The 24,572-nt window shown below is 66.1% G+C and overlaps 4 protein-coding genes across 4 annotated transcripts; 1 reads left to right on the forward strand and 3 right to left on the reverse strand.

Moving 5' to 3' along the window:
* Positions 1-118: 118 nt before the first annotated feature.
* CHLRE_12g505150v5 (uncharacterized protein) lies at positions 119-8,087 on the forward strand. The gene is made up of 10 exons (XM_043068145.1): positions 119-1,825; positions 2,089-2,694; positions 2,917-3,070; positions 3,323-3,429; positions 3,716-3,771; positions 3,966-4,062; positions 4,362-5,041; positions 5,276-5,423; positions 5,759-5,881; positions 6,098-8,087. The coding sequence occupies exons 1-10, from the start codon at positions 563-565 to the stop codon at positions 7,226-7,228; spliced, it is 4,365 nt and encodes a 1,454-aa protein (XP_042918221.1). The 5' UTR covers positions 119-562; the 3' UTR covers positions 7,229-8,087.
* Positions 8,088-8,092: 5 nt separating this feature from the next.
* CHLRE_12g505151v5 (uncharacterized protein) lies at positions 8,093-9,878 on the reverse strand. The gene is made up of 5 exons (XM_043068146.1): positions 9,711-9,878; positions 9,563-9,586; positions 9,364-9,393; positions 9,097-9,180; positions 8,093-8,963 (listed from the first exon to the last, which is right to left on the reverse strand). The coding sequence occupies exons 4-5, from the start codon at positions 9,178-9,180 to the stop codon at positions 8,859-8,861; spliced, it is 189 nt and encodes a 62-aa protein (XP_042918222.1). The 5' UTR covers positions 9,364-9,393; positions 9,563-9,586; positions 9,711-9,878; the 3' UTR covers positions 8,093-8,858.
* A 2,068-nt stretch (positions 9,879-11,946) lies between these two features.
* On the reverse strand, positions 11,947-18,088 carry CHLRE_12g505100v5 (uncharacterized protein). The gene is made up of 10 exons (XM_001690760.2): positions 17,853-18,088; positions 15,849-17,796; positions 15,165-15,301; positions 14,702-14,766; positions 14,372-14,460; positions 14,095-14,157; positions 13,708-13,801; positions 13,350-13,506; positions 12,941-13,101; positions 11,947-12,643 (listed from the first exon to the last, which is right to left on the reverse strand). The coding sequence occupies exons 2-10, from the start codon at positions 17,468-17,470 to the stop codon at positions 12,494-12,496; spliced, it is 2,538 nt and encodes an 845-aa protein (XP_001690812.2). The 5' UTR covers positions 17,471-17,796; positions 17,853-18,088; the 3' UTR covers positions 11,947-12,493.
* A 47-nt stretch (positions 18,089-18,135) lies between these two features.
* On the reverse strand, positions 18,136-23,538 carry CHLRE_12g505050v5 (uncharacterized protein). Its single transcript, XM_043068144.1, has 8 exons — positions 23,267-23,538; positions 22,968-23,124; positions 22,493-22,842; positions 22,012-22,356; positions 21,545-21,769; positions 21,136-21,209; positions 20,548-20,916; positions 18,136-20,294 (listed from the first exon to the last, which is right to left on the reverse strand). The coding sequence occupies exons 1-8, from the start codon at positions 23,435-23,437 to the stop codon at positions 19,010-19,012; spliced, it is 2,976 nt and encodes a 991-aa protein (XP_042918223.1). The 5' UTR covers positions 23,438-23,538; the 3' UTR covers positions 18,136-19,009.
* Positions 23,539-24,572: the final 1,034 nt, after the last annotated feature.

Consider the following 24,572-nt stretch of genomic DNA (forward strand, 5'->3'; position numbering starts at 1 on the left):
CCGGAGCAAAGCACACGTCAATCATTGCATCGCCTGCGCGAAACGCCTGTAATTCCTATGCACGCTTGAAGACTTGTCCTTGTAAATGCAAAAATGTTATAGGAATTGTATTCAACTAGCTCCGTCGCACACTGTCCGTGCCGCTTACAGTTTAGTGGTCGTTTATGCTGCCTAAAGCGTAATTATCATTGCTTAGGGCAGTATTATTGTGGTTCGGTTCTCGTGCGCTGAGAATTTAGACGAAATTGTCCAGGGCGAAACCTGCCGGCGGTGCGCCGCTGCCGACATAGTGCTGAATTGTTTCAAGCTTCGCATTCTGTGCTAACTAAGCAGTGTAGAGGACCTGGGGCTCAAGAGGCGCTCTCAGACGCCGCGGTTGTGGCTGTGGTCACCAGTGGTTGGACTGCGAGCCCTCCCGCGCTACGCCAGTGGCCTCCGGCAGCAACACGGACGCTGGCCAAAACGGGCACCTCAGTGTCCCTCCACCAGCACTATCAGCTCGCACAATACAGATGTTGAGCGGCCGAGCGCATACCTAGCCGGGGGCGCTTGCGTTTGGCGGATGCGGACAGCTGGGCCGGACCGGGCGGTGGTTGGGCCCCGGGCCTTGCCCTGCTACACGGCGCGGACCAGAGCCTTTAGCTACCGAGCCAGCTCATCAGCGGCCTCGCCGTCTTCTCCTGATGCCCCCAGCAGCGTCACGGCCGGTGGCGTACATGGCGCCGCCTCCCTTACTGCAGGCCGGCTAGCCAGTGGACCTCTGTCGCGAGGTACCGGCGGCGGCTTGGCGCCAGCCGCCGCTACGGCTGCTGCTGCTGCTGCCCCGGCAACGGCCACGCCGTCGCACGGGCACAGAGGATCCAATGCACCGAATGGGGCCCGTATCAATGGTCTGAGCGGCGTCAACGGTGTCGGCGGCGGCGGCGGTAGCCACCCGGCCGACACGTCGCCGGAGTTGGACGCAGCCACACGCGAGCGCCTGCTCAGCCACGGCCTCGCAAGCACCAGCAATAGCGGCGGGAGGCCGCCGCGGCAGCGCGACCGGCGTGGGCCGCCGGGTGGTCAGCTAGACAGGGAGCGGTCCACGCAGCGGCTGCCACAGCAGTCGCTGCAGCAGCAGCTCTTACAAGAGTTGGTGGTGGGTGATGGCTTCGAGTCCGGGAGTGGGCAGGCGGCGGCAGCAGAGCGCCAGGGTCAGGAGGATTTGGGCAGCGCGGCACGTGCCTACGGCGGTTCTGGGCAGGGTGGGCGGTCGCAGGCGCGGCAGACGGGGCCGGCCAGAGGCGGGTGGCAAGGGACACAGCCGCCACCCTCATCGGGGGTTGCCGCCGGGGGCAGCGGCGTCCCGGAGCCGATGGTGCTGGTGCGTGCGGGCGAGGTGACAATGGAGCAGCTGCTGCAGCAGTCGCTGGAGCAGCGCGAGCCGCCGCCGGAGCAGCAGCAGGGCGCCCAGCGGCGTATGGTGGAGGGCATTGCTGCAGCCTGGGGCGCGGCACACGGCGAAGACTTGGGGTTTGAGGCCAGGTCCTCGCGGCCGCAGCCGCGGCGGCAGCAGCGACGGCAAGGGGCCAGGCAGCAGCTGCCGCAGGCGCAGCGGCAGCGCCACAGCACACGGCAGGGCGCGGAAAGCTCGGGCTTGGACGCGGGGGGCGCGCGGAAGCGGCCAGGTGAAACTGGCACAGCAGGCCACGCACGGCCGGGGCCGGTCCTGCCCATGGGCCAAGGCACGCCGGGTCCGGCGGTGGTCAGCCCGGGCCGCCGCGGCATGCCGCGCCAGGCGCACCTGCGGCAGGTCCACGACCAGAAGCACGGGGCCGGGCCACAGGTAGGGTTGGGGCTGGGGCTGGGGCTGGGGCTGGGGCTGGGGCTGGGGCTGGGGCCGGGGCTGGGGCTGGGGCTGGGGCTGGGTCTGGGGCTGGGTGGGAGGAGGAAGGCAAGACGGAGTCAGGATTGAGCGGGTGTCAGGTTGCGCAAGAGCGTGGGGGCTGCGCCTGCCGGCGGCGTGTGTATGTGCTGCTTGACTCAATTGAAACACATTCGTTTGCTCGCTAAACTCGCCAACTCGAGCTGTGTGTTGTGTCCACGCAGGGCGTCACCGAGGCTCGCAGCATCGAGCTGACTGAGAACATCCGCACAGCCGCCAACCTGCAGCAGCTGGCGGCGCAGCTGGAGGCACACGCCGACGTCTACAACGCAATCAACATCACCGCATTCGCGGCGCGGCTCGCGCAGCTGGCAGCGCCGCGGAGCGGCGGCGGCGGAAGCGATGCGGGCGGCTTGGCGGAGGCGGAAGTGGGAGAGGAGGCGGAGGACGCGGCTGTGCCGCTGCGGTGGCAGGACCGGCGGCAGGCGGCGCAGCTGGCGGCAAGGCTGGGCGAAGTGGCGCAGAGGCGGCTGTTGGATCTGGATCCGGAGGGTGTGGTGACGCTGCTGCACGCCTTTGCGCGCCTCAGCAGCGCCGGTGTCATGCCAGCCGCAGCTGCCGCTGCGGCTTCGGCATCGACGTCGCCTGTTGCGACGGCGGCGCCTTCTGGTCATGCGGCAGGAAGTGGGAGGACGGCGGCAGCTTCCGCCGCAGCCGCGGCGGCGGCAGCGGCGGCAGCGTCAGCGGCGGCGGCTGCAGCTGTGCAGGAGGAGCTGCTGGCTGACCTGGTGTTTGTGGCGGGTCAGAACATGGACATTTACCACTCGCAGGTGTGCATGGCTTAAGTGCTTACTACTTACAAGTATTGCTGAGGTAGTGAGGTGCTGGGATGCTGGCATGCGGCTGGCGTGTGAAGGAACGCGCGGCATGCGGTGGCGGAGAACAGCGACCCGTGAGCCATGCACTTACGGTACAACACGCACGCACACACACACACACACACACACACACACACACACACACAACACACACACACTGTCTCTTCCTCTCAGGCCGTGTCCAACCTGGTGTGGGCGCTGGGCACTCTGGCGCCGCGCTCTGCGGCCTGGGCGGGCCGTGGCTGGTGGGAGGGCTTGTTCCTGTGCACCCAGGACCGAGTGCAGGGCTACCCCACACAGGCCCTGGCAAACATCATGTGGGCGCTGGGTGAGTTACACGGGCTCAAGGCTGGGGGCTGCACGGCCGCAGTGGCGGCGGGAGTCTGCATGTGCATGTGTGTGTGTGTGTGTTACAAAGAGCGCAAGGAAGGATACGGCGTGCATGTATGTGTATGTGTATGTGTGTGTGTGGCCCTGGCGGCCTCAGCACCTCCTCTATTATTCTCATGCGTCGAAGCGTCTTCCGTGCCCTAGCGCCCTACAACCCACATCTCGTCCCTCCTTCCCTCGTCCTGCCCAGGCCGGCTGCGGCAGCGCCCGCCCGCCACCTGGCAGCGCGCCTTCTTCTCCGCCACCGCCGCCCGCCTGCACCTGTTCACCACACAGGGCGTGGCCAACTACGTGCAGGTACGTGCGTGCGTGCGTGCGTGTAAGGGACGTATGTGTTTGCGAGTGTCTTGCGTATGCGAGTGTGTCAGGAAAGCACAAGGGGAATGGGTCGACGGGTCAACGCTGTCCATGCGAAGAGTGTTTGTGTATGTGTGTATTTGTCCTGGTATGTCACCTTCCCCCGGCGCTAGACACACTAGGACCGAATCCCTGTCGGTGATCCCGCCTGTGGTAGACGGAGATGATCCCTGTGTCCCCATCCCCTCATGCGTGTGTGTGTGTGTGTGTGTCCATCCCCTGCCAGGGCGCCGCCAAGCTGCAGCTCAAGGTGCCCACCTACCTCATGGAGGAACTCATGCGGTGAGCAGGCGAGGAGGGGAGCAGGGGAGGTGGTTGCGCATGCCAGTGAGGAACCAGCGACACCAGGAGGGAGGGGGGCAGGGGCTCTCCCGGTCCTCCCTGGTCCTGTTCATGACAAGTGGTCCCCAGCGGCGCATTGCCGGTGCGCCTTGTTCACTCCAGCCGCCGTCCTCCCTCTCCTCCCCCTCCCTTAGGTACGGCGCCTCCAACCTGCGTGACTTCACCGGCCAGGGGCTGGTGCTGTACCTGTGGGGCATGGCCAAACTCATCGCCGCAGCCCGCACCTCGCCTGTGAGTGGGGCCCTGGGGCCGTGGGGCCGTGGGGTTGCGGGGGGACAGAGGACCAAACCTTGAGTGCTCTGGGCTGGTGGTTGTGGGGTGGGAGAACAGGCACAGACCCAGACGGTCAGACGATACAAGCCCGTACCGGGGCTGCTTGCTCGGATATGGCCCTTGGGCATGGATCTCGATGCTGGGGTTGGCACCGCTGCCAGGGCCAGAGCAAGTCAGGTCGTGCCAGGAACCAAGCGCTCAGCACAGAAGCTTGCCGTACTGAGGTTCTGCAATCTGGGTCCCGGCCGCACCTGCAGGAGGCTGTCACGGCCTGGCTGGAGGAGGCCATGCTGCCCGAGCTCAAGCGCCGCATGCAGCTGGCGAGACCGCCCCGAAAGCGGCGCGCCGGCGCAAAGTCCGCTACTGCCGCCACCGCCACCGCCGCCACCACCGCCAGTGCCACCACCGCCACCGCCGCTAGGAGTTCCAGCGCTGCTGAGACTGCCAGTGCCGGCAGCAGCAGCGGCAGTGAGGACGACGAGGACGGCGGCGGGGCCGCCGCCAGCGGCGGCGGCGGCACCTCGTCGCTCACTATACGGCAGCTGGCGACGGTGCTGTACGCGCTGGCAGAGCTGGGGTACGCCCCCGCGGGCAAGTCCGGCGGCGGCTGGCTGCGGAGCTACTGGGGCGCGGTGGCGGCGGCGCTGGAGCAGCAGCAGCAGCAGCAGCAGCAGCAGCGCCAGGGGGCGGTGGCGTACGCGGCGGGCGCGTGGCGTGGCGGCGGCGAGGAGGTGCAGGCGCTGGCCAATCTGCTGCATTCGGCGGCGGAGCTGCGGCTGGCGCCGCCGCCGGCGCTGATGGAGGCGCTGATGGGCCGCTGCCGCGGTCTGCTGGCGGCGTTTCCACCGCAGGCGCTCAGCAGCACGGCCTGGTCGCTGCACCGGCTGCGGGTGCAGCCGCCGGCGGAGTGGCTGGGAGCCTTCATGCAGGCGTGCTGGTGAGAGGGAGGGGGAGGGAGGGAGAGGGAGGGAGAGGGAGGGAGAGGAAGGGGAGGGCTGGGTGTGGGGAGCAGGGAGCCGGGAACGGGAGCTGGGAACAGGACCCATCCACCCACTTGGAAGGGGCGCGTACATGCATTGGCTGGCTTTCTGGCTTTCCGGCGGCGTCATCCAAAATGCGCCAACACAGCACGTTATCTCTTGCGCCCCCCCGATGCGTCGGCTGCCAACAGGCTGGCCATGCCGCGCATGAGCTGTACGGAGCTGGCCACTCTGCTGTACGGCCTCAGCCGGGGGCTGGAGGGGGCGGGCATGGCGCCGGGCCGGGAGTGGCTGCGGCGCGCGGAGGGCGAGTGGCTGCAGGCTATGGACCGATCGGGGGTGAGTGGCCGCCGCAACACCGAGAGCTCTGAGGAGCGTCAGCAGGGTTGTGGCAGTTTGATTCTCGGCGTGGTGCCTTGAAGGGCAGTCATGTGGGCCGAGCCTGCCGGTGTCAAGGAGCACAAGGAAGAACAATACGTGCAGGACAGTGTATGCGATGCAGACTTGCGCCTGCCTGCGTGTGTGTGTGTGTGTGCCGCTGTGCCCGCGCCTGCGCCTCCGCGCCCCGTAGCGCTTGCTGTTCCCCAAGATGGTCTACCGTCTACCACTTCCTTAACTAATCATGAATGTGCCCGCCGCTCCCCCTACACACACACACACACACACACACACAGCCCGTGGAGCTGTACCGCGGCCTGGCTGCGCTGGCGGCGTGGCGCCACTGCCCCGGACCCGAGTGGCAGGCGGCCATGCTGCGGCAGCTGGCAGCCAAGCTGGCAGACATGCCCACGTGGCAGGTGGGCCCGTGTTCACCCCAGTTGCTGGCGCCTGCCTGTCTGCACCGACCAACGTCCTCGCTGCTCGATGTCCATGTCCGCTGCGCCGCATTGCCTTATGATTACGGTCCTACAAAACCCCGGACTCCTTCCTCCCTCCCCTCTCCCGCCTTCCCTCTCCCACCGCCCCTCCCCCACCTCCCCTCTCCCACCTCCTCCCCTCCTCCTCCCACACAGCTGCCCCAGGTGGTCCGGCACCTGGCCGACGTGGGCGCCTCGCCGCCGCTGCCGCTGCTCAACGCCCTGGTGGCGGGCGCCGTGGCCGGCCGCGTCGCCGGCGCCGCCGACCTGGCCCTGCTGGTCACGGGGCTGGCGCGTCTGGGCCGCCAGGTCAGCCCGCGGCTGCTGGCGTCGCTTCTGGCGGAGCTGAATGCGCTGTCGCTGGCGCCGGAGGTGGTGGGGCAGCAGCAGCAGGAGGCGGGAGGGGGGCAGCGGGGACGCGGCCGGGTAAGGAGCGGAGGAGGCGGAGGCCGTACTCCCACGGACAGTGTGGAGGATGAGGAGGCGGTCACTGGTGGTGGGGCCGGAGGCGCAGCCCAGCAGGCGCAGCAGGCGCAGCAGGGTCTGGCTAGGGGCCGCGCGGCTGGCGGCAGTGGCAGTGCGGTGGATGTGTTGGGTCTGCAGCTGCTGCTGGACACGGCGTGGGCGCTGGCAGCGCTGCGCTACACGCCCGCGGCGCTGTGGGTGGCGGGCTGCCTGGCGGCGGTGGAGCCGCGCCTGCCGGCCCTGACGCCGCAGCAGCTGGAGGCGGCGCTGGCGGCGGCGGCGCACCTGCGGTACATGACGGGGGGGTCGACCGCGGCGGCGGCGGCGGCGGCTGGTACTGCTGCCGGTGCTACTGGTGGCACTGCTGCTGTTGCGGCGGGTGGGAAGGATGGTGCCAAAGCGGTGCTGGCGGCGGCGCCTGCGCTGGTCAGGCCGGGGCCGGGCCGGGCCTGGCTGGCGGCGGCGGAGGCACGGCTGCGTGTGCTGCAGTCGGAGGCAGACGTCGAGGCGCGGGCGGGGCACGGCCCCGGCGGGCCCGGGCCAGGACCAGGTCCCGAGGCTGCCATTGCGGCATCGCTACAAGACGTCGACCTGGAGGCGGCGGTGGCTGGCGTTGCCGGGGCCAGCCAGGCTGCGGCCGTCCCGGTTGCCGGGGGCGACACGGGCAGTGGCGCGCTGTTGTTTGTCGCGACACCGGCGGTGCAGGCGGGTGCCGCGCAGGAGGTTGGGAGCAGCAGGCGCGGCGGCAGCAGAGGCGGCCGGTGGGGCTGCTTGCCAGGGGCTTGGCGGGCGCTCCGGGACGCCCAGGGCGGGCAGCAGTAGGCGTCAGCGTTGAGGCCGGGCGGCGGGGTCAGGTTTGGGGAGGTGCCAGTAGGGGGGTGCCCGGCAGTACCGTGGATAAGCAGCGGGGACAGAACTCGTTAGTCTGGCCCGTAGGCAGCGCGCTGTGGTGCAAGGTGTGATTAAAATGTGCTAGTCCTTGCCACGTTGTCAGAACAGTCGGGCATCATCATCATGGGGCCTGTTGAGTAGCGTCCATTATATCATGTGGACGGAACGACGGAGCGTGTAACGTTCTCAAGACGTGGCTGGAACGTCCATGCAGGGTGGGGGGGCGGGGGGGGTGCGTCCATGGAGTTGAAGTTGGGGGTGTGGGGGTGGCGAATAGACAGAGCGCCGGCTATGCGGAGACGGATGCATACTGCATGCGACTCAGGTGACTCCCCTGTGCGCCATCCCCTCGATCGCCCCTGCGCACACCCAGGACCCAGCACCCATGCAGTCATGTGTGAAGCCAAAGCCATCGTTATGGGTTGTCCCTGCCCCTGCTACGTGCGTCCCTGTGCCTGGCCCATGTGCGTCCACTGTGAGCATTGGGACGCGCTGTGGTGTTGTGCATGGCCTGTGACGCTTTGCATGGGAGCTGCTAAGGCACACGGTCCACACGTTGCTGGTCATTTCGCTATACAGCAGCCATGAAGTTTGGCAAGGAGCGATGGCCGATGGGACTTTTGCAATGGCGCGTTCACCGGGCCACCTGTGATGCGGTCCTGCGTGCTCGGTTGCCATGTGCCATGCGCGCTGGGTAGCCGCCAGAATAGTTCGCTGGAGGCCCAGCTGGATTGCTGATTTGGTGGAATGTAGCCTGCTGGCCGCCGTCACCTTGTAAATCCCTCCCTGCATGGTCTAATCAGGGGTGCCACCCCTCGTGCCTTTATCCTCTGGCCTACCGCAGTACACCCTCCCCTGACGTGCCTCCAATGACCCGCGCGAAGTGCTACATACGATACGGTACACCACTGACGGATGCCCATACGGTACATGGGATGGTGGTCGTCCTCACCCTCATCCCTCCCACGCACCACTCATCCACCCTGGCACCAACAACACACTGTATTCGCCCCGCCCCTGTCCATCCCCCGCCCCGCACCATACATCTCCACAACCCTGAGCTGTGACAATTTGACTTGAGCAAGGTCTGCACGTTACATTTATACATTGTCCACACTTATCACTTGGCTTAAGTATTTGTCTTCTTCGTCTCGGGTGCCTCCCCCGTGTGGCGGCAGGGGTATGTCAATGTATGCCCATAGCATGCAGCGTATTCCCAGCCCCCAACATTCAGTTTGCAGCGTCAAGGCATGAAAGTACCCAGACAGCCCTTACTTGCCACAATCCAACTCCATCAACCCACACCTCCGCCGTGGCCAGATCTGATCCAGCTGCACGTTCTCAGCGCCGATGCATTCTTCTGGTTGGTGATTACGGCGGGCCTGGGTGTCATCTCTGGCGGCACCATCGTGCAAATGATGGTGACCACCATGGGCGAAGCCAGGCGCGAGGCCCATGGTTGTCACCATATATTGCACGATGGTGCCGCCAGAGCCGACACCCAGCCCCGCCGTAATCACCAACCAGAAGAAAGCGTCGGCGCTGAGTACGGGCAGCTAGATCAGAGCCGGCCAGTGGCGCCCAGGGCCATCACGCGTATGGAGTACGCGTACCCAGCCATGAGAAGTAGGTACAGGGCAAGGATAAGCAGGAAGATAATAACCGCCTGCGTCAGTACAAGAGATGCGGCCAAGTCAGACACCAAACGTGCGCCATGCAAATCAGGGCGCTTGGCTCTATCTTGGTAACAGTACATTCTCGCCCGGCTCTGAAGTGCGTGTTACAGCTTCACCGCTCACCTGCTTATATCTGTCGTCGCTCTCCTTCTGCCTTTTGGACTCCTCCTCGTTATACTTCTTCCACTTGCTGATCTCCTCTTCCATCTGTATTCGGGGGTGCAACAGGATTTGCAACATCCCACGCATTGGCACGGAATCCACATGATGACAGACATGGGTCCGGTGCCTACAGCCTTCCAACATCCACGCTGCTGCACACGTGGGACGTGGGCAGTACCCAGACACGCAACCACATTCACACAACCCCTGCACGCATGTGCTGCGCACCTTGGCGAGCTGCTTCTTCAGGGCAGCAATCTGGACATGTGCAGCAGGGGGTCAGGAAGGTAGCAGAGGGTCGTGTCGGTGGGGAGGGTCAGGAAGGTAGCAGAGGGTAGTGTCGGTGGGGAGGGTCATCCCGGCAGAAGAGCTGGCCAGCAGAGCTGGGTGACAACATCAGGCCGCTATGGACACCTCAGACGCATACCTCGTCACCACTGCTGCTCGCGGCCTGTCAAAAGCACGAGCAAATAAAAACAGCATCCCATGAGCATCCGGCAGTCAGGTATCGCGAGGACGGCTCGAGCTCATCTATAACAATGATGCTGCTAGTGTTTCACTGTCACTTGACGTACCGTGGCCGGCTGGCTGTCGCCTGGTGCAGAGCGGCAGCAGATGTTGCGCCGGCCGACCTGGACGACCTGGACAGGGCAGCAGGACCGACGGCTGACAGCTGAGGCCTGAGACCTCAGGCCTGGGATTGCATTCCACTGCAGCTTTAGCGCCATTTCAAACGGAACGGTCCCCTTCCCTAGATAGGGTATGTTTATAACTGTGCTTTAGCTATAGCAGGCTTCGTTTTTACAACATTAAGACATCAAAGGGGGGGCCCTATTGGCGCGGGCGAATGACAACCCAACCCAGCCAACGCCTGCCAACGTGAATGTGTATCTCCCGTTGGTTGCCCGCCGGGGTACTCCTAGACTCACGCTTGTCCCTCAGGTTTCCCGTCGGGCTCGGTGCACGCGCACCAACAATGGTGCACGTCACGGCCATGTCCACGTCCTAGACATCCAACTCAAGCATCCTAGCGCGACTCAAGCTGCCGAAGCCATCTACGTTAGCACCTGCAACGGCCACGTCCCCCCATCAGTAGACAGGCGCAGGAGCGAAGAATTCTCCACAGCCGCCGCGCTATTCCGCACCACCTGTCTAGCACGCATGGCCCACAGCCACCAACACACATGCTTGCCGGCTCAGCAGCAGCCACCGCAGTACAGCCTGCATGGGGGGGGGGGGGGGCGGGGGGGCAGAGGCAGGGGGGCAGTTGTTGTTGTTGTGCCTGCCCAAAACCTGCCATCCCAAACCTGACCCAACCCTGACGACCCAACCCTGACGACCCAACCCTGACGACCCAACCCTGCCCCAACCCTGACCCAACCCTGCCCAAAACCTGCCATCCCAAACCTGACCCAACCCTGACGACCCAACCCTGACGACCCAACCCTGCCCCAACCCTGACCCAACCCTGCCCAAAACCTGCCATCCCAAACCTGACCCAACCCTGACGACCCAACCCTGACGACCCAACCCTGCCCCAACCCTGACCCAACCCTGCCCAAAACCTGCCATCCCAAACCTGACCCAACCCTGACGACCCAACCCTGCCTGCTGTCTGCCCAAAACCTGCCATCCCAAACCTGACCCAACCCTGACGACCCAACCCTGCCCCAACCCTGACCCAACCCTGCCCAAAACCTGCCTTATGGCCCGCCCGCTCACGCACAGGCGGAAAAGGAGCGATACCGGCGGGGCTGCGAGTATTTGTGGCCGCTGCGGTTCCCATCGCGGCGCCCGATCCGTGCGATCCTAAGACCGGCCCCCTTTGGACATTTGTTTTTCCTGCTCTTTCGCATTTGAGCTTATTCTGCTTATTTTCCAGCCCATTGTTAACCGGCGTTAGGAGACACCTAGTGACATCATTGGCGCAGCACAGCACAGTTATAAACATACACAGCCTCTTGGGTAGAATACGTTTCAAGAAGGGGACCGTTCCGTGAGAAATGGCCTCAGGCCTGGGAGTCCGTTCCGCTGCGATTTGAGCGCCATTTCTCACGATTCTGGAAACGTGTTCTACCCAACAGGCTGTGTATGTTTATAACTGTGCTGTAGCTATATTAGCATTGGCTTCGTTCTGACACCACCAAGGCGAGACATCAATGGGCGCGGGCGAATGACATCATTGGCGCGGGCCGGCGGGTCCAACGTGAATGCGGTCGAGTTCCCGGGGAGAAGCATTCGATGTATACCGAACCCGTGGAGGGGCAGTAGTGCACCAAATTTGACCAAGCTAGGGCCCTGTGCCCGCCCGGAAGCAGACTCTGAACGCGCTCTAAACCGCATTTCCCCCGTTCCCTCCCATTCCCTCCTCGACCTTCGACCCCCCCTGCCCCCCCCCCCATCCCACGAACGGCACGAGACGTCTGCGGGGGGACGCCCCCTGCAGCCCCCTCCCCAAGCTTCTTGAGCGACATGCATGCTGCAGTGCCAGGTTGACGTCAACGTGAGCGGGCATGCGAGAGTACAACGCATGGGAGAAGGAGCGGGGGTGAGGGTACCCCTCTAGAGGGGGGAAGCAGGGGGGGTGTCACCCCCCGCTAAGACGCACGCAAACGTCGTCGGTGCAGGCCACAACAGCATTCGGGTATCAGTCGGCACTGGAAGCTGGGGGCAGGGGCTAAGTTGGTGCGTGGGAATGGTGAAGGGGCATGTAAAGGTCCCATGCAGTGCAAGTCGACCCCCACCCAGCAGGTGCTGCCCAAGACCACGACCCACATCCTTCCGCCCTTGCAGCGCAAGTTTAAACGTCCGTAAGGATGCGGATTACAATTGAAGGGACAGCCCAACAAGCGGGGGCACGCCGTACCCACGCCGCGAAGGGCCATCTGCGACCCAGAGGAACAACACCCGCCCCCCTTAAACATCCGTAAGGATGCATCCGCCGGCCCCGCTCGGTCACAGCTGTTGTGCCTTTGCGCAACACCAGACCGTCGTGCCGCGCTCCCCGCCCCAGCAGTCCCCACCCGCGTCGCTAATGCCCGCACCACCTTCCTCCTCATGCCAACACCTCTTGTATGTCATTTACCTCTGCAAGCCCTGCTGGCGTTCACGGCGCGCGCACGCGCGCCCGATAGCAGCCTACCTTCGTTCCAACCATCCACCAAATAAGCAAAAGCAGTCCCAACAGTCCCGTCGCGCTGCTCTCATCTGTTCATCTATGTCCAGTATGTGCATCCCCTCCGCCGCCGCCGCACTGCGCGGCCCTACAGCTCCTCCACCTCCACCTGCTCCTCCACCTACAGCTCCTCCCCTGCTCCTGCCGCTCCTGTTGCTCCTCGACCACCACCTGCCCCTCCACCTACAGCTCCACCTCCTGTTCCTCCCCCTGCTCCTGCTGCTCCTGTTGCTGCTCCTCCTCGGGCCTCGTCGCCGCCAGCCCCTGCACAGCCGCCTGGCGGTAGTGCAGCAGCGCCAACTCCTTGGCCTTGGACTCGATCATCACATCCACCTGTGTCATCAAGTCGTGTGGTTTGGGTCAGTGGGGGAACACGGAGCCGGCAGCAGCGAGCGAAAACGAAAGGTGGGGTGAGCAAAAGCAGGCTTTTGAAAATGAAGCGAGCAAACCAACGTCTCAGGCTATCACTACCGTTTCCGGTGCCCGGCCTACCCGCCACCAGTCCAAACCTACCAGTCCACACGCCCACGCGTCACCCCCACTCTCTCTGCCTCAACCGTCCCCTGCACGCCGCCCATCCAACCCCCAATCCCGCCCCACACCCATCCAGCCCAACCACCACCTCCTCACCTCCTTCTCCAGCCCGTACAGGAAGATGGGTCCGGACACGTAGTCGCTGTGGGCGTGCGGCCGCCGGCCCGCCTGGCTCTCGCTCCAGTGCACCACGGGCCGCACGCCGGCCGGCCAGGTGGCCAGGGCGGTGCGGAGGGCCTGCTCCTCACTCAGGCCGCCTGGAGGCAGCAGCAGTCAAGAGTGGTTCAGGGTGGGCGGTGGGGATTCTTGTTTGACATGAGTACTGGTGGCGCGTTGAGATGAATGTGTGTAATGTAATGACGCGCACGGATGCGTACGGTTGCGTACACACTACTCACCTATTTGGTGCGTAACTTCCGCTCCCGTGGCCCGCCAAACTAACTAGGCGAGTGCGTGCGTGCGTGCGTGCATGCGCCGTATGCACGGCCCGCTCAATCCTGCCTACCTGTGCAGAAGCGGTGGTGGTGGAAGTCGAACACAATGGGTATGTGCGCCTTTGCGGCCAGGTAAGTGAGGTCGGCCACACTGTACATGGAGGCGCGGTCGTCGTTCTCCACCGTCAGTCGGGCGCGGCAGTTGGGGCTCAGCCGCTCCCTCACCACCTGGGCGTGCGGGCAGGCAGGCGGGCGGGCGGGCGGACTCATACTACTCATATTATGGTGGGGAGGGGCATGTCATATGTGCACACCACCTACCTCCTCCCCGTAAGGACCGCCGGCTGGCACTCAGGTTGACCACCACTATCTACACACGCCCTTTCCCCTACCAATGCATTCTCATCACATGCACACACGCACGCGCACCTTGGCGAACCGATCCATGCTGGCTGTCTTGTTGCCGTACACGCCCCCCACGTGGATGTTGATCTTGTTGTACACGGAGGCGGGCAGGAAGCCCCTGGGCGCGTGTGTGTGACCGGCAGTACCAGTTGGATGGGTGGGTCGCGGCAGTAGCAGTTGGATGGGTGGGTCGCGGCAGTAGCAGGTGGGTGGGTCGCGGCAGTAGCAGGTGGGTGGCTCGCGGCAGTAGCAGGTGGGTGGGTAGCGCGAGGTGACGGCCGCGCGCCCTTAATCCACAGCGCCACACCCACGCAGACACACATGCAGCCAAGCGCACGCATGCATACACACAGATGCGCTGCCCCTGCGCCTACCTAGCACAGGTACACACAGTTGCATGTGTCCACTCACATGAGGTCGAATATGCGGCTGTGCACCTCCAGCTCCCTGACACTAGTCTCAACCACCTCGGGCCTGTGTGTGTGTGTGTGTGTGTGTGTGTGCGTGTGCGTGTGCGTGTGTACGTACGTGTGTGTAAAGGTTCACGCGAGACGTGTGTGTGTGAGCGTGCGTGTGGGGTCAGCACAGCAGCAGAGCAGGAGGAGAGACGTGCACCAACACACACACACACACACACACACACACATGCACACACATGCACATACAACCCAGCAGTGCACACACTCACTTGTCGCTGGCAATCTTTGTAAACTCGGAGGGGTGGAAGGTGAGGCGGTGGCCCATCTGCTTGGCAGCCCGGCCCGCCTCCGCCAGCGCCTACGGATGGAAGTGCGCGCAAGTATACATAAATGATGCGTGTACACACACACACACACACACACACACACACATACCGCAAGCTATTGTGCTGTAGTGGCGGGGGCACGCCTGCCTACTTCCATGTGCGCACTCACAGCTCCACGCTGCCCTCCATCCGTCCCCTGCTCCATCCCCTCCCCCGCCATCCGCATCCTCACACCTACGCGGCCACACCCCACCTGGCCGCCCACGCACACACCTGCTTGATGTCCTCAGCGTCAGGTAAGTCCTCCAGCTGGTAGAAACTCATCCAGGGGAAAATGCCTGCCAGGGTGGCCGTCAAGTGAAGGGATGAAGGTGAGGGCGGTGGAGAAGGGGGCTGGGGTTCTCTGCAAACGGACGGGCATGAGGGGCCGCAGCGCTGCGCCAACCCGCGCCTTGACCGCAACACACGCAAGGGCAAGCAAGTCCCTCTTCCCTGCTGCCCCTCGCCCCATGCCCCTCGCGTCTCGCTGCAGAGCAGACCCCGCTGCCACTGTTACTCCCACTTGTGCCACGCACCGCACCCTCACCCACAATCACCCTCGCACACGCACCCTCGCACACGTACACCCACCCGTACCCACAATCACCCTCGCACACGCACACGCACCCTCGCACACGCACACGCACCCTCGCACACGCACACCCACCCGTACCCACACCCACACACGCACACGCACCCGACGACAGCCGGAACAAGCGGATGCCGTGCGCCTCGTTCCAGCGCAGCAGCGGCAGCAGGTCGCGCGCGTTGGCCAGCGCCAGGCGGCTCACGTGCGGCAGGCCCCTGCTGTTGAAGCCGGCCTTGGTGGTGTCCCTGAGGAGGGGCGTGGGGATTGGGGAGGGGGGCCGGGGCGGGGGGGGAGGGGTTGTAGATACCAGCCCAAACCAACCAACCCAATGCAATAGAGCGAGGAGGAGAGCGTGGCCGATGCCTGACAACGGAATGCACGCGACAATAGTCACATCCCCGAAATGCACCGAGTTCCGGGGTGGGGGGGGGCGGGGTTATGTGCTCGAGCCCAACGAAATAGGTCCCAACAGTCAAGGAATCGTCGGGGGGGGCGGCGGGGCGGCGGGGCGCGGGGGCGGGGGGCAGGGGCGTGGTGGAGTAGGCGGTGGAGTAGGCAGCAGTGATGGGGCGGTGAAGCGCTGCAGGTAGGGAGTCATGGCAATCCTGAGCAGCCGGTGAGTGCACGCGCCGGCAGGTGCTGAGTGGCCGGTAAATGCCGGTTCGTAGCGGCACGTGCATAAGGTACCGTACGTGGTACGCGGTGCCGGGCCGTGCGAATGCATGCCGCCCATGCAGTAGCCAGCAGCGGGCGGTGCAGTAGCAGCGGGAGTCCGCGGGCGCGGCTACCCACCTGCTGGTGAAGACGTCGTGCTCGCGCAAGGTGGCGCACAGGCAGGCGTAGCCCAGGTTGGGGATGTGGTCGGGCATGGGGCGGACCGGCGGCAGCGCCGGCCCCGTCGCAGCCGCCTCCGCCTCAGCAGCCGCCGCCGCCTCGCCCACCGCGGCCTCCTTCTCCTCCTCGCTCGCCCCTGCTGCAGGTGCAGTCGCTGCCGCCTTCTTCCCCTTGGGCTTGGCGACGCGCCCTCGCCGCTTGCGGCCGCCCTGCTGCTCCTCATCCGCCGGTGCCTCCTGCTGCTGCGCCGCCGCCGGCTCCGCCACAACAGCTGCGCCGCCCGCGTCAGCGCTTGCAGGGGCCCCACCAGCGGTCACGCTGCCATCGCTCACCATCGCACCACCGCCGGTCCCGCCACTGCTGGCGTCGGTGCCAGTTGCCACATGGGAAGCCGCTGCCAGCTTCGCCAGCGCACCCGCCTCCGCCTCCGCCTCCACCACCCGCTCCGCCTGAGCCCGCCCCGCGACCTCCCCGCTCGCCGCCTGCGCCGCCTGCACCGCCACCGCCGAACCCGCCGCCGCCGCCAGCGCCGCGGCGGCGGCCGCCGCCACCGCTGCCGCCGCGCTTATCTCTCCGTTACGCACGCTCGCCGCCTCCAGCGCCGCCGCCGGCAGCGGCACCGCGCCGGCGGCGTAGTCACGTGAGTGGGGGAAGCGCTCGTGCAGCACCACGTGTGAGGGCAGGTCGCCACGTGACACGGCCTGCCGTACCTCCTCCGCCAGGTCGGCCTTGGTCTTGCGGCGGGGCTTCTTGGTGGCGGGTGCGGGGGGCTGGTCGTCGTCGCCTTCGGCTGGCGGACCAGCGTCGTCTGCGGTGGTGGCGGCGGCGACGGCTGCCTTCCGGCGGCGGCGCTTGCCGCCCGCCGCCGGCGCTGCGGCGGCGGCTCCCGCTGCCTCCGCCACTGTCGCCTCCTCGTCGGCGACGCTGCTGCCGTTGCTTCCGCCGGCGCCGTCACCACTGGCGCTGTCGATGTCGCATCCAGCAGACCGCAGCGCGGCTGCTGCTGCTACTGCCGCCTCGGGTAGGGCGGCGGCGGGTGCCGCCGCCACAGCTGGCTGTAGCCGCCGCGCGGACGTCCGGCGGCCCCGGTTGGCTGCGCCCGCGGCCGCCGCCACTAACGCCGCCGCCGCCGTGGCCAGCGGGGACGCGGCCGCCGCGGCCGACGGGTTGCCCACGATTAGGCCGCCGCCTGTTGTGGGGTCGGCTGCCGGAGCGGCTGTAGCGGCTGCGGTTGCTGTAGCATCGGGCGCGCCACTGGCGCGCCGCCGCTGCCGCTTGCCCGCTGCAGCAGCAGCAGCAGCCGTGGCGGGTGCGGGTGCTGCCAGCGGCGTGGCCGGCAACGCGGGAGCCGCCGGCGACCCGAGACCGCCGAGCTCAGCAGGTACCAGCACCGGCGGCGGCGAGAGCGGCAGCAGCTCTTGCGCGTGCGTCACTGCTGGAGACTGCTGTGCGGCGGCCCTGCGGCGGCCCGGTGTCGCCTGCTGCTTTGCCGCGGCTGCCGCCAAGGACGCTGGTGACGCCTCGGGCTGCTGCTGAGCCCCGGCTAAGACTGCGGCACCTGCCGCCGCTGATGACTTCATGGACACACGTTGGCCGAACGGCGACCCGCGGTGGCTGCTAAGGCCTCTTGCGCTGCAACCAAACACGGCAGCGGCTGCTGGTGCAGCTGGCGACGCGGCCGCGGCGCTGACTGCTGCGAACGGCCGACCAGGCTGCAGCAAACGAGCGCACAGTAGGCTGCGCACACGAGCAAGGAGGAGTGGGCGCGGAATGCTGCTGCCGCTGCTGCAGCTGCTGCAGGCGCCGGTCGCGGCCGAAGCCGCCGGTCCGCCCTGCGGACGCGTTTGCCGCGGCGGTGCTGCTGCCTGGACGCCGCGGCCCTTCAGAAGTGCTAGTGCACACGCCACTGCGAACAGGGATGGCCGCGCGGGCTATGCGGAGTTGCTAGGTTGTATTACTCGCGTGCGCAGGCAAGCCTAAATGGCGAGTGGTAATGCGGTGGTATTGCTTCGCGGCGTAGAGTTTGCCTAGCTTCTTTCTTAAGTGTGCGGACTCAAACCTGCTGCATGCAGTTTTGTGTGAATGAATGACATGAAGCGCTGCAACGTTGGCCGGAGGACACGAAGCACGGGCAATGAGTTGGGCGGTGAGCGGCCAGACAGTGACGTGGCAGCGCCCTCCGCCACCCCTCCCTGTCTTATTAGTCATACGAGTTCGTTCGAGCAAAGGAAGGGACATTGAAGCTTTTCCTCGCGCCTTACAATCCCTTGCGCCTTGCTTGAGTTAACCCAGGGCGTGCCTGTTGCTGCTGGTTATCGGGGACGCCTGCGCTGGTTTTGGGGCGGAGCGCAACGAACCACCCGCGCAACAAACGGGCGCGACGCTCTCTCATACCCGCGCAGCCGCACTCGCACAGCCTAACCGCACACTCTACCCTGCACTCTCCCGCTCTCTCGACAGCTTCTGCGCGCCGAAACATTCTACAACCGCTATCCTAAAATGCGTTGTCTCTCTGACGGCTCTGTGTCGCGCGATAATATCTTTGCCTAAACCTGCCACCATCTTACCCCCTGACATGCAGGCGCACTGACGCCAGCTTGCGCGCACACAGGTAGCTACGTACACAGCGCATCTGGAGGTTCCTGCAGCCCACAACCGAAATGAAATGCACGCATCCTGCAAATTGCAACCTATGGCTTCGATCACTGCTGGCGCCGACTCACTGTGTCCCGCACGGCCAGTCATGCACTTCCTAACCTCCTCAACGTCAAGATTGTTTATGCGGCTACGAGTTTCACGCTCTTCTAGTATCTAGACTCTGAGGGGCCGTGTCGGCCCCTATAGAGAGATAACGGTATCGCGCATCACGCAAGCGCAGAAAACCACGAAAGTGCGTCTGCGTTTGGCTGCTTTTGCTTCGGGCTCATTGCTTCCCAACTTGCTTCCTGCACATATTCAGCGGTTGTGTCTTGCTGCCATCATCGTTAGCAGTGCAGTGCTGTCCCGGATGCGCTTATGCGACAACGCCATGACACTTCTCAAGCGGGCAGGTTTTGCGCCCCAGTAACCGCCCAGCATCAAAAGCAGGCCGTGACCCGCACCCACCTACCCAACACTCTTCACGACGCCACCTCCGCCTCCGCGGCCGCATCCGCCGCTCCCACTTGCACCGCTCGCCACACCCGCAGCGCCGGTGCCGCGCCCGTGACCCCCGCCGCGCTCAGCTCCCGCAGCACCCGCTCCGCCTCCGCCACCGCCGCGGCGTCCGGCAGCTCCACGCACACCTCCGCAAGCGCCGGCAGCACCGGCAGCGCCCGCTTCGGCCGCGGCGGCGGCGGCGCCTCCACACCCGCAAAGCCCCGCAGCCTGAGTGCCTCAATGCGCGGCGGGAGCCAGGCGCCCATGCGGAACACGGGGCCCGTCACCGCCTCCTCCCGGACCAACATGCGCCGCAGCTGGTGCAGCTCCTCGTTAGAGAGCTCGTTTAGCGGCCGGGGCGCGGGCGGCGGCGGCGGGGGCGCCGCCGCCGCATCGCTGTACGCGGCAGGCGAGATCCAGGCGAGGGCGGCGGCGGCCGCCAGGTCCCACTCGCCCCCCACCTGCTCGTCCGCAAGCACCCAGTGAGGCAGGCGAGGCATGTCCGCCGCCGCAGCGGCCACCGCCACCGCCTCGGCCATCTCCTCACCCGCCTGATGCAGCACCTCCACTGCCGCCTCCACCGCCCGCATGGCCGCCAACGCCGCAGCAGGCTCCGCCGCCGCCACGGCATCCCCAGCGGTAACGGCAGCAGCAGCGGCCAGCGCCTCAAGCGCCGCCACCTGCGCCGCCGCCACCGCCTCCTCGGCCGCCGCCACCTGCTCCTTCGCGGCCGCCAGCCGCCGGTGCACCTCCTGCAGGTGCTGCGTCCGCCACTCCGCCTCCGCCTCCAGCGACTGCCGCACGCCCTCCACGTCCTCCATCGCCGTGAACAGCTCTTGCAGGAACAGCAGCGGCGTCAGGGCCGCGTTCACCTCCGCAAGCACCGCCGGAGACGGCGCGGCGGCGCCAGCCGCCGCGCCGCCACCGTTACCCGCACCCACCGCGGCGCCCCACTCAGTGCCCACGCACTGCGCCGCCGCCGCCGTCAGCAGCTCGCCGCGCAGCTCCCAGCGGCTGAGCGGCACCTGCCGCACGTGGGGGTCCGCCGCCAGCACCAGCGCCCGCAGCCCCACCAGCAGCTCCAAGGAGCCGCTCAGCACCTCGGCCGTCAGGCAGCTGGCGGGCAGCGCCAGCTCCAGGCGGCGGAGGCGGGGGCCCAGCGCCGTGCACAGCCGCTGCGCGTCCCAGGGCCGCAGCTCCGCCGCCACCGCGCCGTCGGGGTCGCAGCGCAGCGCCAGGTGCGTGAGACGCGTCAGCTCGCTCAGCCTGTGCGTGCGTTTTGGGGCGCGCGTGCGTGCGTTCGGCGTTGCGTTGTGGGTGCCAAGCAACAACTTGGCATGTGACGCCAAATGGAAGCGTTGTAAATGTGTTGGCGGTACACCGATGGATGCGGTGCGGCCAAGCCAGCTAGAATGTTCCGGCCTACCCCGCCACGCATCCCGGCAGAGTCCCCCTATCCACCCATGCTCTCCAAACCCGCACGCCCACGCACACGGTAACGCGACACGCGGTGCCTCACCGGTGCAGGTTGCCTGCCGCGCCGCTGCCGAAGCACACATCCAAGCGGCTCAGCCCAGGCAGCGCCGCCAGCGCATCCACCAGCTCCATACTCAGCTCCAGACGGAGCGCCTGAGGGGCACCGCCGCCGCTGCCGCCGCAAACATGACTGCTGCCGCGCTCGCCGGGCCGCCGCGGCGGCGCCAGGGGCTCCCCCAGATCCAGCGCAATGTCGACGACGGCGTCAGGAGCGGAGGAGGAGGAGGAGGAGGTGGCGGGGTCGAGGGAGAAGGGCGAGGAGGAGGTGGGGGAGCCGGGGCCGGGCTGGGGCGCCGCGGCGCGCTGGGCCTCGCTGAGGGCGCGGAGGCCGGCCAGGACGTCGAGGACGTTGCTGCGGCGAACACACACAAACACAGGGGGGGAAGTTCGTTGGGGCGAAGCAGCCACTGGGCAAGGCGCGGCGCGTAAGAGGTTGTGGCAGGACTGGGAGGGGCGCAACAGAGGCAAGTGGTTGCACAGCGGATGGCTGCTGCTGCGGCTGCTGCTGCGGCTGCTGCTGTGGCGGCGGCTGGCAGGGGCGCGCGGTCGGTGTGGTCGCCGTCACCCTCACCTGGTGCGGGTGCTGGGGACGAAGACGGGCGAGGTGTCCGCGTCCGCCAGAGTCAGACGGAACTGGCGAAGGTTCTGCCAGCGTGCAACGATGTAATTGTGGAGTTGGGAGTCGTCAGCACTCAGAATAGTTTTCAGGCTGAGTGAATGGCGAAGGTTGCCAGGAAAGCGCTGCGGCACGTCCGGCCTCTTTCCCCGTTTCCCCCTCCCACCATTTAACTCTCCCCCCCGCCCTCAGCCTGCCAAGGCGCTGTACCCACTCACTCACCCAAACCCCGCAGTGCCGTGTCCCCCGTGTGCCCAACCACCTCCCCCCAGCCCTGCTCCACCCTCCCGCCACGCCCTCACCACACGCCCTCACCCCACCCTCCACCCCCACATCCTTGCGCTTGCGCACGTGTCCTCCTCACCTTCATCACCTCGAGAGCGTCCGCCAGCCCGGCGCTGTTGTACCATATGCTGCTGTCCTCCTCCACGCGGTCATAGCAGCCGGCGGCGTCGAATCGGCACAGCTCCAGGCGGGTAAGGTGGGGGCCCAGGGCCTTGAGGGCGGTGGGGGAGACGATGTCGGCGTCCGCCGTGAGCGAGCGCAGCGCCGTGAGTGCGGCAAGGTTGGCGTCGGTGGAGCTCCAGGCCTGTGGGCGGTGGGGGTGGCGACGTGGGGAGGTGGAGAGGTGGTGGGGGTGAAGGGAAGCGGTGGTGAATCGTGGTCAGGTCGCAGGAGTCGAGGCAAAGCAGGTGCAGGTACGTGTCGCCTCGTACACTAAGCAAGAAGGGGCGTGCGCACGAGTGAATCGAGGGGTTAAAGTTCCGCTTTCCAAGTTATGCCTGCCACCTTGTGCCGTTGCAAGACCCGGCCCGCGCCTCGCAAACCCACCGGCTTGTGGCTCTCCTGCGCCTGCCTCAGCTCCAGGTGTGTGAGGTGCTCCAGCTGCGCCAGACCAAACAGACCCGTGTGCTTGCGGCCGAACGCCGCGGTGATGCTCAGACGCCGCAGGCCGCGCATCAGGCCCACAGCGCCCAGGCACAGCGGCCCAAACACAGTGCGGCGCAGCCGGGCAGGCGCGGCGCCGTCGCAGCTGCGCGCGCCGTTGCCGCTGCGGCGGCGGCCCGCCTTGCCCTGCTGCTTCTGCTGCGGCGCGCCCTCCTCCTCCTCGTCCTCCACATCAGCATCGTCGTTGCAAGTGCCAGTGCCAGCCTCGGGCGAAGCGGGGACAGGCTCCTGCGATGGCAGCAAGGGCGAACAGGCACGACCGTCGGCACTAGCCACACAAGCCTGGCAGCAGCAACGCAGCGCCCAAACATTTGCGTTATCCCCCCCCCCCGTGCCCGCCTGCTTCCCTCCCATACCCACTCACCCAGCTGATGTCAAGGCTTGTGAGGCCGCTCCACCTGCTCAGCGCGCGCATGTGCTTCAGCAGGTAGTCGTGCTGCCGGCAGCGGCTGTACACGGACACGCTCAGGTGCTCCACGTGGGGCAGCAGGCGCCGGGCGCTGTCCAGAAGCTGGGCGGCGGCGTCAGCGCCGCCGACAGCGGCAGGGGATGCGGCGGCGGCCGCCTTGGCTGGTGAGGCTGAGGGAGATGGACAGGGCGAGGCGCTCTCGCCGCCCGCATTGCCGTCAGACGGGGGCTGCGCGCCGAGGTCCTCGGGCTGGTCGGGGCCGCTGGTGCGAACGTCGTCAATGGAAATCGAGGTGTGCGGCGCGCCTGTGTTTGCGGACGTGTGTGTGGCAGTTCAGGTTGCATTGCCTGAATGTTCCTGTGCAAGGGAACGGACATTCCACTGCACCCAGTGTCGTCCCCCCCAAGCCAGGCTGCATTGCAGTGCTCACCCCTGGTGATGTGCGCGCGCCAGTGCTTGCAGGTGAGCGCGGCGGCCAGGCAGTCCCGGAGGCCCAGCCGCGCCGCCACCTGCGCCATCACGTCCTGGTTCAGAGACGACCAGCCGCGCTCAGCCTCCACGGGGTCATCCGCGATCGGGAGCAGGGGCTGCGGAGGGCAGCGGGGGCGTGTGGGGATAGGGCCAGCATTCAGACTCGACGCCAGCCACCCCTTGACCACGCCCCTTCCCCCCGGCATACAACCCGTAGCTCCCATCACAGTTCTTCCATGCCTAGCGGCAACCTCTCACCATGCTCTTGCGCCCCCGGGCCTTGCCGGTGGCCAGCGCCTCGTGCCGCTTTTGAGCCCGGGAGGCGCATCGCTTGTTGCAGCAGATGCGTGCCAGACCCGGACCCGCGAACCACAGCAGGCCGCTGTCAATCTCACAACCACAGCCAGGGCAGGGCTGCGGGGCGGGCATCGCTCGATAAAGCTGAAGCCCGCCCGCGGAAGTTTGTGTGAAGAGTCGAGGGCTTTACGAGGAAGGTCGAGAAGCTAGCGAAATGTCGGTGACGATGATTTGGTGTGTGTTCAGCTATGTAGGCTCATGCTATTTATTGTGCAATGCGTGCGAGCTGGATTGCGCGCGGGCCAGGCCACGGCGAAGCTATTGGCCTCGCTCAACTGGGCCCCAACAGGTTGCTTAGGGTAGCGGTACACAATGTTAGTAGCGTACCTTATCAGCAGTATTATCCAGGCAGGCGTGGGCGCGGGCATGTTGGGCGCGATGCAACTGGCTTCGGGCCCAACCGTCGAAACCCAGACACTGGCGTGAAGTAGTCCCCATCGTTTGCCAACAGTAGGACATTCATTGAATACTTCTTCCAAACACCCCAATTCTACGAAGAAGCACAGCTGAGCTTCGCGGGGCGGGCTGCTGTCGCAAGCGCCGAGGCTCGGGTACTCCTGTCCCGCAGCCCTGCCCTGGCTGTGGCTGCGAGATTGACAGCGGCCTGCTGTGGTTCGCAAGCCCCGGTCTGGCACGCATCTGCGCCTGCAACAAGACATGCGCCCACACGGGCTCAGAAGCGGCACGAGGCGCTAGCCACCGGCAAGGCCCGGGGACGCAAGGGCATGGTGTGCGATGGGACAGTGGTGGTAAAGTCCCGTAGGGTGCAGCTGATTCCCAGAACCCAGCAGATGGCAAACAATTTGCAAGGGCATGGTGAGATGTGACGGGAGAGTGCTGTAACTAACTGTATGGTTGCTGGGTGTTGGGCTGGCTGGCTGGCTGGCTGGCTGGCTGGCTGGCTGGCTGGCTGGCTGGCTGGCTGTTGCAAGCCCACTTGTAGTCCTACACATAGTGGGAGGAGCCCATCTGGTGACGTCGTGTCGGTGGCTTGTCGCGATCGCCTCCACCCTGGGAGTAGCTCCGCAGCCTTCGCTGTGTGTTTCAGGCCGTGCAGTGGACGATTGCGGGCAAGAGCATTGAGTGAGCCAGCGTGTTAGACGTGCCTCGGTTTGCCTCATCCTGGGAGGAGTGCTGACGGGCTGTGTGATTCCGGTCATGCCCGCAGCTACTCATACCCACTGCCTGTCGGCGCAAACGTTGCTGT

Source organism: Chlamydomonas reinhardtii, chromosome 12 (genome assembly GCF_000002595.2).
Source record: "Chlamydomonas reinhardtii strain CC-503 cw92 mt+ chromosome 12, whole genome shotgun sequence".
In the NCBI taxonomy this organism is placed as follows: domain Eukaryota; kingdom Viridiplantae; phylum Chlorophyta; class Chlorophyceae; order Chlamydomonadales; family Chlamydomonadaceae; genus Chlamydomonas; species Chlamydomonas reinhardtii.

Excerpts from the sequence above, each read along its gene's own strand:
- CHLRE_12g505100v5 (XM_001690760.2), bottom strand. The coding sequence starts at position 17,470 with ATGAAGTCATCAGCGGCGGCAGGTGCCGCAGTCTTAGCCGGGGCTCAG. Across the intron at positions 13,507-13,707 it reads GCATGGATCGGTTCGCCAAG|GTGGTGAGGGAGCGGCTGAG; the intron begins GTGCGCGTGCGT and ends CCGCACGCCCAG. Across the intron at positions 12,644-12,940 it reads TGTACGGGCTGGAGAAGGAG|GTGGATGTGATGATCGAGTC; the intron begins GTGAGGAGGTGG and ends TTGATGACACAG.
- CHLRE_12g505050v5 (XM_043068144.1), bottom strand. The coding sequence starts at position 23,437 with ATGCCCGCCCCGCAGCCCTGCCCTGGCTGTGGTTGTGAGATTGACAGC. Across the intron at positions 22,357-22,492 it reads CAAGCCTTGACATCAGCTGG|GAGCCTGTCCCCGCTTCGCC; the intron begins GTGAGTGGGTAT and ends CTGCCATCGCAG. Across the intron at positions 21,210-21,544 it reads ACGCTCTCGAGGTGATGAAG|AACCTTCGCCAGTTCCGTCT; the intron begins GTGAGGAGGACA and ends GCACGCTGGCAG.
- CHLRE_12g505151v5 (XM_043068146.1), bottom strand. The coding sequence starts at position 9,180 with ATGGAAGAGGAGATCAGCAAGTGGAAGAAGTATAACGAGGAGGAGTCC. Across the intron at positions 8,964-9,096 it reads GCGACGACAGATATAAGCAG|GCGGTTATTATCTTCCTGCT; the intron begins GTGAGCGGTGAA and ends GTACTGACGCAG.
- CHLRE_12g505150v5 (XM_043068145.1), top strand. The coding sequence starts at position 563 with ATGCGGACAGCTGGGCCGGACCGGGCGGTGGTTGGGCCCCGGGCCTTG. Across the intron at positions 3,430-3,715 it reads GCGTGGCCAACTACGTGCAG|GGCGCCGCCAAGCTGCAGCT; the intron begins GTACGTGCGTGC and ends ATCCCCTGCCAG. Across the intron at positions 5,882-6,097 it reads CAGACATGCCCACGTGGCAG|CTGCCCCAGGTGGTCCGGCA; the intron begins GTGGGCCCGTGT and ends CCTCCCACACAG.